The following is a 15,320-nucleotide window of genomic DNA, read 5'->3' on the forward strand; positions in this document are numbered from 1 at the left end:
ATATCTTAAATATTCTTAGGTAAGCCGATGAAATTTTTTTTACCTAATTATATATAATCATATATGATAATACATAATAAGATAAAAACATTTTTCATCGGGTAGTTGTAAGTTTGACTAAATTTTGCATGAATAAAAGTTTGATAATGAAATGACATATGTTTTTTATTTAAACAAATCTGTCTTTATGCCCGAGGATAGGGCCTCACAAAATGTATCTTGCCCACATAAAATTATGATCTAGCGCCGCTACTGGTAATATTAATGGGCTATATTTTAACAATAAGAAATGTTGCGTTGAGACATTTTTCAGAAATCATAGTCTATTATATTACAATAATTACTATATTGTAGTAAACGTGGCATGTTGGTTAGTGCGTTGGACTGTTATAGTTTACGAGTAACTTAGAGTGTCCGATGGGACCATTTAGCTAGTTGTAAGTTATGGATAATTGAGTTAGTTCTATGAATTTTCGTCTAGCCTTAAGATAGGTTTAAGAATGAACTAATAAAAATGAATTAAAAAAAAAGTGCGTTCAATCCCTGCCTGTGCCACCTTAATTTAAAAAAAAAAATAATTGTCTGCCTTTTGCGAGGAATTAACAAATACTTCAAGAGTAATTCTTGTCATAAAAAAGTGCGTTCTCCAATTAGCCGTTCGGATTCGCACTAAAATTGTAGGTCCCTTCCATTCCTGACAACAGTACTCGCACACAGGAATGGTTGAGAATTGTAAGTCACTAGGCCCTGGTTCACAACATACTGTGGCGCCACCCAATTTTATTTTATTTTTTAATTACTATAGATTTGATTTCCATAAAGATCAGAGAAGAAAATTTAACTTAATACTCTGTGCTGTTATGTCTTGAATTTTAATATTGACTGTACGCTTTTGTTATTCATGTTTTTTTTTTATAAATGCGCCTTCTTGAAATTTCCGAGTATCTGTGATTTTTTAAATGTTCCTTACCACACTACAAGGTATTCTAAGTACAATCCTATTACAAGAGCTTGTATGGATTTTAATGAATATGACTTTGCAATTGATTTTATATGAATAGAAAGATAAATTATTTAATTTGTTATAATGTTAACAAAGTATTTTATGTTAATGTAATGCAACATAATTATTAGTCTAAATAGAGTGTGTAACTTTTAAGACAAATAAATAGATGGACTTTTGTTAGCATATCAGTATTGAAAATTTAAATAAATCTTGTATTTTTTTTTAAGTAGTAGAATGGAACTTCAATGACATGGCTATTAACAATTATTATTTATATAAAACTAGATCCAATGGAAAAAAGAATAGTTTGAGTTTCATATTTCAAAAACATGCTTAAGTTAAAAACTGATTGATTAATTTATTTAATTTCACAAAAATCTGTACTTTCACAAAGTAAAACGAAGTACAATATAGTGTTTTCAAACGTTAAACGACAGCTGATCGCCTTAAATCAGAAGGCAAGTACTTAACCATCATGCTTCAAGGGAAGCACCATTTCACGTTATATATTAATTGTTTGAATAAAATAAAAATACATAAATACCTGTTTTATCAAAAAACTTTCTGTTCCTGTTGGATATTATTTAAAATTAAGTATTCTCTTATTCATAAATCGTTTACTCGTATATTTTGAATTGTTTAGTACATATTTTAGTTGCAAAAAAAGTAAATGTAAAAGCATTTATAATAAAAGAAAGAATTGCGATTGAGTTTTTTGTAAGTGGTTTTAACAAATCAGAATTGTCTTAGTGCTAATTTTCTTTTGTATTACTAAATGTACATTGTGATGTTATGCTAAAAAGCCTCCAAAATCACATATTAAATATTTTGTATGCGGCTCCCAGACTTCTAGACAAAAATTATGCTTATGTATGTTTTCGTTTTAAAGTGAACTTTGAAGTATGCTTGTACTTATAAATCTTGTACTCTATACAAGTACTTTAAGAGCTTTCGCAAATGTTTATAGTCAACTGAGGTATGTATGTATATCGAACCAATTTGGTTGAAGATGAGTTTGAGAAACACATTTTTACATTTTACTCAACATCTCATATTTAAAACATTATTTTTTAGGATTTAAAATATTTATATAAACAGCTAGTGTAAAAAAATAGGTGCAAATTTGTTGCTTATCTTTAAGTGTTATGATGGTAGCACAGGAGATATGTATAGAGTCTTTAAGGCACTGAAATCGTTTTATTAGCAGTAACTTCTATGACCTTACAACTAAGGCCCATAGCTTAATGTTTTTCTTCTAGGATCTCAAACCTTCCCTTTGACATAATATTAAGGTTTAAAATTATCTCAATCGTGAAAGAAATGAACTTTTCAATAAAAATGTAAACCCAAATTACACTTTATTACTTATATTTTATTTTTAATATAATTTTAGTGTTGTAAATCAAGAAGTTATACTGGACCACTTTTGCACCGTTTTAGAGAAAATTTCAAACCAATTAATATAGTCTGTAAACGTATAGTTTTCTTACTATTGGTAATTGCCATACTTTTGACAAGTTTTTCGCAATATTCAGGGGAAATATTATCCCATTGTTATCAATCGATATTGTTGATTGTAGAGTAAACCGTAAAAATCCACATTTATGCTCATAACCGATGTCATTATCATCAATTCAGCCATTCATCCTATTTTAGATAACGTATGTATACAAAATTGAAAGTAATCTATAATTGCCACAAGTTTAGATCACCTTTCTAAAACAGTCGTTATTATTAAACTCCAAGAAGCTCCCTTAATTTCACCAGTTAAAAATATTTTGCTTAGCAGTTTATGGACTTTTTGACACCACATTTGTAAGAATAACCATGAATTCAATTCTATTAAATAGCTTTCCTCTACTATTTATTCTCCTAAATGCAATTGATTGGGGTATATTATTTCCTAATGTAAACCTAGATGAAAAGATTTTACGCTTTTATGAAATATTATTTGAATGTTTGGGGAAAGTACGATAACCCAGGCGACAAAGTTTGGCGGATTTGTATAGAACAGTTAAAAACAAGAATTTTCTACTATGGGAGCAGGGGTCTATCTCCTCCCCTTTAGGCGGTAGGGGCAGTTTAAAAAATATGTACGTTACATAAAAAAAAATAAAAAAAAAATGGTAATACTTACAACTAAGTTTTATACATTTTTTAAGGCCAACACTTTTGTCTATTAGCTTGTTTTAAAATCAAGTCAAAACTATGCATAATTTTAAATTGCTTAAACTCAAAGTTAGTGCAAACAAAAAGTTAAAAAAACGTTTAAAGTGTAATTTTTCAAAGCTTTAAGATTATCTGCGATTTTTGTTTTAATTTATTGTTTTTATTTGATTTTTTTTTTTATCAAAAACTAAAAACTAGAGGTTTTTATGTCTTTTAGTTCTTGAGAAAATTGAAAATTATCAAAAAACATATTTTAAGTAGATTTGTTCTCCTTGCTTGGGATTTTTTGAAAGTGATAATCGAATATAGTTTAAGATATACCTAGGATAAATTAATTTTTATTAAATCCAGCTAATTTAAATAAAAAAGAAACTTTGCATGGACCCCACCTTGCATAGTATTAAAAAAAGTTTCGCTCACGATCCTTAAAATGCCCCTAACATTTTGAAGGTATCAGATTACCATAACTTATTCCATGGTCAGATTGATTTATGTGTATATTACCACATACTCTTATAGACTCCAACTCATTAATATTACGTCTCTTGTATGTGTATTTACAACTTTGTTTTCTTTTTTTTATTAATGGATCAATTTCATCCTCATCAGTTATTTATCGTTCAATTTAATTTGAGGTCACAATTGCCTCTTAATAATATTTTTTTGTAGATCTAACTATTTAGCAAATAGCCCCTAAACCTTCCGATCAATATTTTTTTTTAAAAAACTTCTCGAGGTGATTTCCTTAATGACAATTTTAAATCAAACAACATAAAAACTTAATTTTATTCACAACATAATCATTAGTGTACTTAAGATTTAAATTATTTAATATTTTATCACTGTTATTACCCTTAGCAATGAAATGAAATAAATAAATAAAACAGTACTTTTATAACTGATTTTGTCCTTGTCTAGTGTCTTTTAAAGTTAAGCTTTTTTGCAGTATATGTGAGAGTTCCACGTTTTAAACGGTGAGTCACGAATAAGATCTGTTATATTGCGTTACCAAAAAAACTTGCCCAAATTAATCAGAAAACGGCAGCTCGGTTTTAAAATGATTATAAAAACACTACATTACATTACAATACATTTCACACTACTCAGCACATTAATGTGCAGAGAAAAGAACACAGCACCTTGAGCAACTAGACTATATAAGGTGATAACAACACAAGACATTAATACAAGACAGAAGGACAGAAGAGAAAGAACAACAAAAAGAAAGAACACATGACAACAGCACGCGGTAGGTTTCGAGACGGTCCCCCATCTTTCTACTAACCACGCTCACTGATGCTTGATTACAAAAACAACCAATTTCCAATGGCTGGAATATCTTACACTCTTCAAGTTTTCAAAATGTTTATGCTTGTGAAGCAAATTTTTACATACATGCTAAGATTATGCAAACAAAAGAGGCGAAGCAGCTTCAATTTTTTTCTCGGACACAAACATTGAAAATGAAAATACTTTTGTTTGGATACAATTAGTTTTCTTTAGGTAAATAGACTGACGATTGATGTTGTCATCACCACACTTAGATCCATGTAGATCCACTGTGATACCCCGAAGTATTTAACTTCCCTGAAAATAAAAGATATACAGTTAAAATGTCTATTGATTGTTTTGCTCTAGACATCTAAGGAAACGGCCTAGTCACTGATAAAGCTTTGGTTCCCTTACATCACCGAAATCCAGCATCAGTGAGCGTTGTTATTAGACAGATGGAGGATCGGCTCGAAACCTAACGCGTGCTGTTGTCATGTGTTCTTTCTATCTGTTGTTCTTGCTATTCTGTACTTCTGTCCTGCATTAATGTCTTGTGTTGTTATCACCGTACATAGTCTAGTCGCTCGAGGTGCTGTGTTCTCTTCTTCGTACATTTATGTGCTGATTAGTGTGTAATATGATGTAATGTCTAGCCATTTGAAGGCTTTAACAAAGTTTAATAGGAGGTTTCCCGACATGTCTATCAGTTTCTTAAGATTATCGAAGAAGTGTCTAGCAAAGAGTTTGTTTGTACTTCTGGGAAGTGGTATAATAAGTGGGTTGCTCTTCCTTATCCTCTTATCAGGTACATCACTATGGCCTGGTCACTAGCAGAGTCTAATTATATGCTTTGAGCTAAAAACAGTTAGTAATTCGTGACAAAAATTTACAAGTTTCGATTTGATTACTGTGGTAGAAATCGACTCACTTTTGTGTGGGACATTTTTCACTTATTCGTTTCTCTCATTGAAGACAGTACTAAAGGGTTTATTGTAACTCAATCATGGAGTCATGAAGTCTGTGCTTACATTGTTCTCTTTAAATCATGCAGAATCTGTGTGTGCTCAATGTTTCTATTTTCTCAGCAATTGGTCCTCAGGGCAACTCAGTTATTGATTATGCTATGGTGAATGGGGATTGGTGTAACCTAATGAATGACTTCGAAGTTGTATCACAGATTCACTCGGACCATCTTCCTATCCAAGTTTCAGTTCAGCTACCAATGAGTCTACAACGTGTAGAGGTTTGCACAACAAAAGCTACAAAATACAAATGGAAACAATCGATGGCGAATACGTATGCTGAAGCGTTAGACACCAACATCGCCTTAAAGCTTGCACCTCCATTCAATACAAACCTCAATCTTTCCGAAATTGATGATACCATAGCAATATCGATACCAACATCTTGTAGGATGAACAATAACAGGGTTTCTACTCCTCGTGACAAATGGTTTGACAGAGACTGCTCACAAGCAAGGAAAAAATCATTTGCTTGGTTAAAGCTTGTAAGGAAGTACCCTCAAAACCCCTTTCTAAAGCGTGAATATTTGTCCGCTAACAAAACTTTAAAAGCCTTGCTTAAGTCTAAGCGTCAAGCATACTTTGAGAACATTGCACACGATCTTTCAAGTTGCAGGAACGCGTCACAGTTTTGGAGCAAAGTACGCCTTATAAACAACGACAGCCAATTACCGCGACCTTGCCTACCGATCGAGCTGAAGGATTTATGCGAACATTTCAAAAACCACACAAAGGACAAGTTTACTACGAGCTTCCAATTTGCTATCCCTTTTCAGGCGGATGACGCCTTGGACGCCCCCTTCTGTATCTTAGAGGTAAAGGCAGTTTTGGATGAACTGAAATGTAACAAAGCTCCAGGATCCAACGGTATACCGCCATAATTTTACAAATTCAGCACACCCTCATTCATCGAACACTTTACTCTAGCGCTTAACCAGGCTTACGAAGACGGATGCATACCTACTTATTTTAAGGATTCTATCGTCACTCCCATATTCAAGAAAGGTGACCGCACTGATCCTGCAAACTATAGAGGAATATCCTTGCTGAACACTTCAATGAAAATTCTGACAAGGCTTCTATACAAAAGACTCTACGGTTGGGTTCAAGCAAATCATCTCCTTGGTGAGTCTCAAGCCGGGTTCCGCAAGAACTACTCAACGATAGACCAAATCTACTCACTCACATCCATTGCGGACATCTTCATTAAAGATAAAAAGAAGCTGTATGCCTTCTTTATAGATTTTAAAGCTGCCTTCGACACCATCGACAGAAAAGCTCTAATGCTTAAACTTTACAACAAAGGTGTTTCAACAAAGTTTGGACGCATTTTGGAAGTAGGAGTAAGACAAGGTTGCAACTTAAGCCCTCTTTTGTTTGGAGCAAAAGTTACATCAAATCTTCTAGTGAAATCCTTAAAATTCGCCGATGACATTGTTATATTTGCTGCAAGCCTGAAAGTCTCCAGTTGATGATAAACAGAATAGCTGCATACTGCTACAAATGGAGGCTTCAGGTAAACCTTAGCAAATCCAAGGTTATGATCTTTCGTAACGGTGGAGGCCCAAACTGTCGCAACGAAAAGTGGAGATTTGATAGCAAGGAAATCGAAGTAGTAAGTGACTACAACTACCTAGGAGTAAAGATATCAAGAAATCTGAATCTGAGAAACCACATTGTAGAGAAACTAGCCAAATCAAAAAATGCACTAAATGCAACGTGGAAGTCCATTATGCACAACAAAGACGTTCATTTCAATTCAAAGTTCCGAATTTTTGAAACAACGGCGAAGGCAGTTATGTGCTACGCCGCACAAGTATGGGGTCACAAAGAATTCAGTGAGGTGGAATATCTTTTGAGATATTTTCTAAAGAGAACTTTGAGGCTTCCAAACAGTACTCCAAATCACATTCTCATGCTCGAGACGGGTCTTCCTCCTCTATTCATTTCGACACATAAAATGCAAGTAGACTACATAATAAAGACGTTAACCATGAACGAGAACAGGCTGCCCAAAAAAATAACTATGGTCATTTTAAGAAGGAAGTCATCTTGGTTCGAGAGCTGGAGTAGCTTAGCTACTCTTTGTGACCGTCAGCTAACTCTAAACGAAAATAGGCCAGATCAATGGAAAGCTGAACTTTATGATCTCATTAGTGCAGTTGATGTGAAGAAAAGAGAGGAATTCATTACAAAAGCTAGAGAGTCGACAAGCAGACGTATTTACGCAATGCTCGATTACAATTACATCCGACCTCATGTCACTGGTTTTAAAAACAAGAGGAGAGTTGCTGCCACTCAACTTTATGCCGCATAGAGAAGAACGCTCGGAAATCTGCAATTTGTGCAACCAAGGAGAAAGGGAAAACATCTACCACTTCCTTTGCAGATGCCCGATCTTAATGGAATCTCGGAGGAGTGTTTTTGGGAAGAGTTTACTGAGTGAAGATGAAATGATAACCATTCTCAATGGAGCTTATTGGAAAGTCCTGTTTCAATTTGTCAAGCTTGCTCTTTCATACAGAAAAAAAATTACAGATGAACTTTTTTAAATACAAAAAAAAAATACTTAAAATCTACTTTAAAGTTTATATTGTCAACTGGCAGAGGGCTTAGGCCATGCTCTAAAAATGTTAGTTTATTATTATATATATATATAATCTGCATAAGACTTAAAGAAAAATAAAACATTTGTTAATCTATCTAATCTAATCTAATCTAATCTATCTTAAGAAAATATTCTTTCAGAGGCAGCACTACTTGCCGGTGTAGCTAATATTTTGCAGCTCACCTTAAACAAAAGTGGAAATTCAATTTTGTGTAAATGCCACCACTGCAAAACATCAAATTCTTCCTGAAAAATTACGTTCACATTTTCATATGCCAGTAGTTCATTTTATCATAAGAATTGACAGTTTCTACTGGTTGAATAAAGTCTGTAAACAAATCATTACCATCTATTAGGTAATCCAACTCTTCATTTAACAATCGTTCAATGATTTTAGGATCCGGTTCAGAAATTTCACTTGCATAATCTTGCATGATTTTTTTGCATTCATCCTTAATATTTTCTTTTTTTCGGCCTCATCAAATTGGATTAACTTGTTAGTGGGAGGGAAAAGAAGAAGAGCAATTTTATGAATTTTTGTCAAGTTTTGTAAAACAATGGTATCCAAAAAGGTGCTTAATTTTGATTTAAAATTTTTTATTACATCTAAATCTTCAGAATTAACGGCACATATTTTTTTTAAACGATGGATATGAACGATTGTTAGATGATGAGTCGGATAGTTTTCACCTTCTAACACTTTTGACGTTTCCTCAAAGGACCTTAAAATTTTAAATAAGCCACTTATGTGACTTAAATTAATATTACTAATTTTTTGTAATTCATTTTTTCCCGCAAAATATTTCTACCCAATTTTGCACTTTAGACAATTTTAGAAATAATCACCTGTACATGATACGCCCTTCATAGATTTTGAACCCAACAGTCTGTTTTTAAGTAATGATCTGTCCAAACGTCCGACGTAAGTCCATATCCAATATTTTTTACACTCATTATATCAGACCTTACAACTTTAAAGTATTTATTGTATATATTTTGAATATTGCGTGAAACTGTTGTAGGGTGTGGTAATAATTTGCCGATGTCAACATTTTGTCCATATGTTGCACCAATAGAAATTAAAAACTCAGAGACATTTTTTAAACGGTCGGCAGTTTTCTATTGTCCATTCCGTTACCAACAATACACTTTTTTCTTATCTTCAGAGTTTACTTGTGTTTTTTCTGTTTTGTTATGAGTTTTTAATTTTTCAAAATGTAACATTTGTGTTTTACTAAGTTGGATGTACTTTTAGAGTTAAATTTGTGCACCAAAAAACAGAATACATCCCATACCTTACTGTGGCCTCGTTTATTATTACTATTAAATTCACCATTGATAATTTTTGATTTGATAACGGAATTGTTCAACAAACCACTAACACTGGGCATTGAGACATCGGAGTCGATTGTTATATCCTAGTTAAATATCGAACTTTAATACAAATAGAAACTTTCTATAAAAACATTAACTTACATCAGTAGTTTCCATTTTATTATTTTTCTGTAACTTTACTTTACCTACATAACCAAACTAAAGCTAGAAGCCAACTAAGCTTTGTAATCGAATTATTTGGTCCACTCAGTATATTCAGTGGACTCAGTGTACTCAGTGTATTTTCAACAGTTATAACAAGTGCCGTCGGGGTGACTTCCTGGCCACGTAAAAACATCATAGTTTCGAAGCAACAACAAGCCTCGGATACGGACGGATTCACTGTTGACAACCCAAGTAAACGAAATAAGGACAACGAACTTCGGATATGTAAGTGGAATGTTAGGTCCCTTAACAGACCACGTGCAGCCGAACAATTAGCGGAAGCCCTAAACTGCTGCAAGGCAGATATTACAGCCATCCAAGAAGTGCGATGGGATGGACTGGGTAAACGCAAACTAAAAGACTGCGATATCTACTACGGCGACTGCTACCGAGAACAAAGACAGCGTCTATTTGGGTGTGGATTTGTTGTTGGAACTAGGCTCAGGCAAAAAGTCTTGAGTTTCAACAGTGTGAGCGAGCGCATCACGACAATCCGCATCAAGGCTAAATTCGCCAACATAAGCCTAATATGTGCGCATGCCCCAACACAGGAGAAAGATGAAGACACCAAAGATATGTTCTTCGAGCTCTTGGACAAGACATATGAGCAGTGCCCTGGCTATGACATTAAAATTGTCTTAGGAGATTTTAATGCCAAGCTAGGAAGAGAAGACATCTTTGGTGGCATAATCGGGAGATACAGCCTGTAGGACACTACCTCCGACAACGGATTCAGGCTGGTCGATTTCGCTGCGGGGTGAGACGTTCTGGTAGCTAGTATGCAGTTCACGCATCTTAATATCCACAAGGGGACATGGAAATCTCCTGATCAATCAACCGTCAACCAGATTGACCACATTGCGATCGACGCACGACACTTCTCCAGTATCCAGGATATCCAAACATTCCGAGAGGCCAACATTGACTCGGACCACTACCTCGTTGTAGCCAAGGTACGGCTACGGACATCCCGATCCAAGCCAAAACAAGGAAGTACTGTGAGAAGATTCGACGTTAGACGGCTACAATCGCAAGAGACTGCCATGTCCTTTTCCGATCGAGTCTCTAATAACCTCTTAAGGAGTCCTATGCTTTCTGCATTAAGCATTGAAAACCAGTGGCAACATTGCCTTGCAGCCATCAGAGATGCTGCCTCTGAAGTGCTAGGTTTCACACGGCCACCACAGCGAAACCCCTGGTTTGACGACGAATGCCGGCAAGCTGACGCAGCGAAACAAGAGGCATACAAAACGGCGCTGCACAAAAGGACGAGAGGTGCTCGAGAGCTCTACGAGCAGAAGAGGAGAGAGGAACACCGGCTTCTTAGACGGAAAAAAAGAGAGCATGAGAAGCGCGCGATCGAGGAGATAGAGGGATGTCACAACAGGAATGAGGTTCGTAAATTTTACCAAAAGGTAAAAAAATCCTCCCAAGGGTACCAGCCACGAACCGAAGCCTGTAAAGACGATCAAGGTAGGGAGCATGCACCAACTCATCTGCAAAATTTGGTCGGAAGAAAGCATGCCCGATGAGTGGAATCTCAGCATAGTGTGCCCGATCTATAAGAAAGGAGACCCTCTAAACTGCGCCAACTACAGAGGCATCAGTCTCCTTAACATTGCGTATAAGATCCTCTCTGCCGTATTATGTGAACGTCTGAAGTCATTCGTCAACAACCTGATTGGTCCTTATCAGTGTGGCTTCAGACCATTAAAGTCCACTATCGACCAAATATTCACACTACGGCAGATCTTGGAAAAAACCCAGGAGCTTCAAATCTATACCCACCATCTCTTTATCGATTTTAAAGCCGCGTATGACAGCATCTATAGGCACCCAGGTGGGAGAGGACCTCAACCAACTTGGCGTGCGAAACTAGAGACAGCTAGCTAGGGACCGAGCTGGCTGGAGACGCTTGTTGGTTGGGGCCCAGGTCCGCCCCGGACTGTAGCGCCACCTTAAGTAAGTAAGTAAGTAAGTTATAACAATTAACTTTGCACACGATTTGCTCACATCAACCCATTTCAAGCACCCAAGCGTGGGAGAGAAAGAAAACAGTGCCCTCATTTTGCCATCAGGTGATCGAGCATTATACAGTTACTGTCTGTGATGTGGTATTCTATTTCACTGTACACTTTATTGATAATGCAATGAATATGAATACACTGAAGCACTGCACAAGTTTAGGGAGAGGAATTGAATGCACTCATGCAGGCCTCTAGTTGGTAATAACAAAACTCTTATTAGGTTTTTGCGGTTTTATACCTTTGCGTAATGGTGTTTTAGGCCAGTCTAACAAATCGGTTACTTCTATAAGAACAGGATTATTTTGGAATTTGAAGCATTAACATTTAAAACGTCGATGTTGTCTTCAGCAAACAAAAATTCGTTGATTGCGCTAATGTCTACCAATTCTGGTTAGTCCAAACTTTGAGGAAAAATCTTCGCTGTTCTTGTCATCCAAATTGAATTTTTCTAGTTGAACAACCTAAATACTTTCAAACGCGTCCGTTTGAACCTGTACAGACTGTTCTTGATTGTTGCAGCGGAAATTACTCCTTCCGAGACATTTAGAAAAACGAATGGCATTTTTATTCCAGGGAAATAATCCACACGCCTTAAATCCGTTTTGTATTGTAGAGGGAGAAATGCTTCTTTCAACAACGTCTTTTAACAGTGGAGCAATCATTTGTTTGGTAAGATTTACACCAGGATTTTTTTCTCCGCCAGTAGGCCACTGCATTGTTCCATGAATTTTTAAATGGCTTAAAGTTCGCAACATCAGCTGGTTGTAAGATGCGAGTTGAGTTGGGGTAAGGTGCAATGAGGATAATTCCAAGTTGTACACATAACTGGCTCACCTGGAGTGTTAAATGGGTACTATGCCCATCTACAAAGAATATAACAGGGAGTTCTATTTTTTCCTAAATTAAAAACGGATGAAATACTTTTGAAATGTATTCATAAAAGGTTTGCTTTGTCATCCAATCGTTATCACTAATGCCGTATCCCCACGTTTCGGGAATGCTTTGCCGAATTGTATCCTTTATTCTCTTAAAAGGATAAATTATCATCGGAGGACACATTGATCGTAAAGCTTTGAAAGAAAACATAACTGTTAAGTTTGCCATCGCTTGACCTCTTTCGACTTCATAAATGTTTTTAGCACCCTTTGCCGCTAGAACAGATTTAGCTTTCGGAAAGAGTAGACAATTTGTTTCATCTCCGTTGAATACACTACCAGGGTCTTCAAGAATTGAAAACAATTGTTTTTGATTAGGTAGTCCTGTATGGAGTCAAACCAATGGAATAAATCAGTCACAGACACATTTGCGCTAGCCGATGAAAGAGGATCAACTATTCTGAAGGCCACAGAAGGATGACGGTATAAAAAGGATCCGAACCAACCTCTTCCAGGCATTGAATCACTTCCGAATGGAGTTTATCTTTGATTTTGTTTCAGGAACTAATGCACAGCATAAAAGAGATCCTCCTTTTGTTTAGGAAATCCTTTATCTTGACACACTTTTATCCAATCAACAATTATTAGTTCCTCTGCTTCTGTTAAACAGTTTTTGGTCCGGGACGTGTTTTCGAAAAATTAGAGCTTAAACGAAATTGTTGCGTAGATCTGGGCACGTTGAACTTTAAAGAAGCTCCTTTTTTGGACATCAACCCTCTTCTTATTTCCGTTAAAGCTTGCTAGATGTTATCTTCTCCATAATTCTGCCTTTTTTTCCTCATTTTTTAAACTGAAATTTATAACGGATACAGGGTACAAATATTGGCAGTCTCTAAAGTACAATTATTGGCAGTCCCAATAATTCTAATCCCAGTGCACGAATTGTTGGCACCCCCCTGCCAATAATTGAACCACTACTTTATATGGGACCACTTATTGGCAACCCTTTTAAACAACTTTAAAAAAAAAAACAATTTAAAATATTTAATTTATTAAATTGTTATACAAAAAAAAAAAAAAACTTCATCTATAAACTGAAAAAATAATCAAAAACGAACACTTACCAAATTTAGTCTCCTTAGCTGGAACACTGTATTTTAAGCACTTTTTCACGAATTCAGAAGGTCTTTACTCTTTAACTGACAAAAACGAACTGAGAATGAATTAAACCCAAACAAAATGCAGAATAGTGGAGAATAACATACATATTATGAAAAAAAAATGTTTTTTTGTACCATGGATTAGTGGTTTTTGTGAAATTCCTTATTTTATGAAAGGTGCCAATAATTAGTACAAAAATCGGGGGTGCCAACCATTGTACCCACTACGCTATTTAAGTTTAAAGAGAACATGACGGAAGTGCTGACGATTCTACTGGCTCGCTGGAAAAAAATCCATAGACAACCAACAATGTAACCAATACTGTGGGAATGCAAGCATTAAGAAATATAAAAGTTGCGTTTGTTCATTTAATAAGTAAGAAACAATTAAGTGTACATTTATTTTTAAGCTCAGTTGTATAATTAAATTCAACTAATAAAGGTCAGGGCAATCTGCTCTGCAGAAAATCTATTTTGTTTAAAAATAAACTGATTAGATTGCGCCCAACTCGTGTTTGCCACAAAGTAATCCACTTTATCTTGAATCCTCGCGTTATAAATATATATCGTGCTAACCATCGCCGACTATTTTTTCGCGTTCGTGAAGTAAGCTAACCATTGCTATCACACTCAGTGCGTTATAAGAAACCGGACAAAATGAACTATCCCAGATTGCAGCCGCTTGGAATAAGGACAACAGCCACCAGAATAAAAATGAAGACCAAAGCTACGACGAATCGCTAGCAGAATATGTTGAATCAGTCGACATCAATAACTTAGACTAGAGTGTTCATAACGTGTTTGAAAAAAGGGAACATTTTCAAAAATTCAAACTTCTACTGTTATACTCCGCCCACTCACCTCACCATCATCCAAATAAAAGATATGATCAAATGTTCGTTTCATAAAAAAATCTATATCTATACTATTGTATAAAAGCGAAACCATTTTAAAGTTTGTTACGCACGATCTCAGAAAGTAGTCAACCGATTTGTTTCAAATATATTTTATTATTTTCTATATTGTTATGAGAGTGTTTATGGCTTTAATTTTTTTTCATTAATTATTTCTTAAACTTAAATACTATGAATTTTACATTTGTTGTCCATTTTTTTCATTAGTTGACTTATACAACCACTCATATCTTAAAACCTATACAATAATCGACAAAGTTTAGCATTGCTTCAAAAAGTCAATATTGTTGCGCAAATTTTAAGCCTAAAATCACTTCTAAATTAAACATACAACCTGAGAAATAACTAAAAAAAAATATAAAATTATAAACTTTTTCAATTTAGTTTATCCAGGGAATTAGATTCCATCACAATCGCGAGGTCGCTGCTTTGGTTTATTTCATTATCATTAAAACATTTTTAATTTTCTTTTCTTTCCATTTTCATTCTCTCTTAATATGTGTTCCTTTTAATAGTTACTTACGTTTTTTCTCTTACTTACCTGCCTACCTACATATACAATTTTTCTGTATTGTATAGTTAATCAACTATCCTACACACACACATTATTTTTTGTTTCTCTAATTCTATCGTCACATTGCTGAGCAGTGTGGGCTCTTTTTTTAAGTTACTATGGATATTTAATTAACTACAGTGCCGTGCACATGAAATGCCGATTTATCTAAAGA

The 15,320-nt window shown here is 35.0% G+C and overlaps 1 protein-coding gene across 7 annotated transcripts in view; it reads left to right on the plus strand.

The window, feature by feature from the left end:
* The first annotated feature begins 1,517 nt into the window (after nt 1-1,517).
* Nucleotides 1,518-15,320, plus strand: part of LOC129943158 (Kv channel-interacting protein 1-like) — a 141,303-nt gene continuing 127,500 nt past the window's right edge. For 4 of the 7 annotated variants that reach the window (XR_008781228.1, XM_056052456.1, XM_056052523.1 and 1 more), the window contains exon 1: nt 1,519-1,982. Coding sequence is in view for 4 of the 7 variants with exons in the window: in XM_056052456.1 (XP_055908431.1) it covers nt 1,909-1,982 (74 nt within the window). In the remaining 3 variants the exon portion in view is untranslated. Of the gene's footprint in view, nt 1,983-15,320 lie in introns of all 7 variants that reach the window. The other 3 variants (XM_056052662.1, XR_008781237.1, XR_008781226.1) reach the window with 3 other exon arrangements.

This window comes from Eupeodes corollae, chromosome 1 (genome assembly GCF_945859685.1).
Source record: "Eupeodes corollae chromosome 1, idEupCoro1.1, whole genome shotgun sequence".
NCBI classification, from domain to species: domain Eukaryota; kingdom Metazoa; phylum Arthropoda; class Insecta; order Diptera; family Syrphidae; genus Eupeodes; species Eupeodes corollae.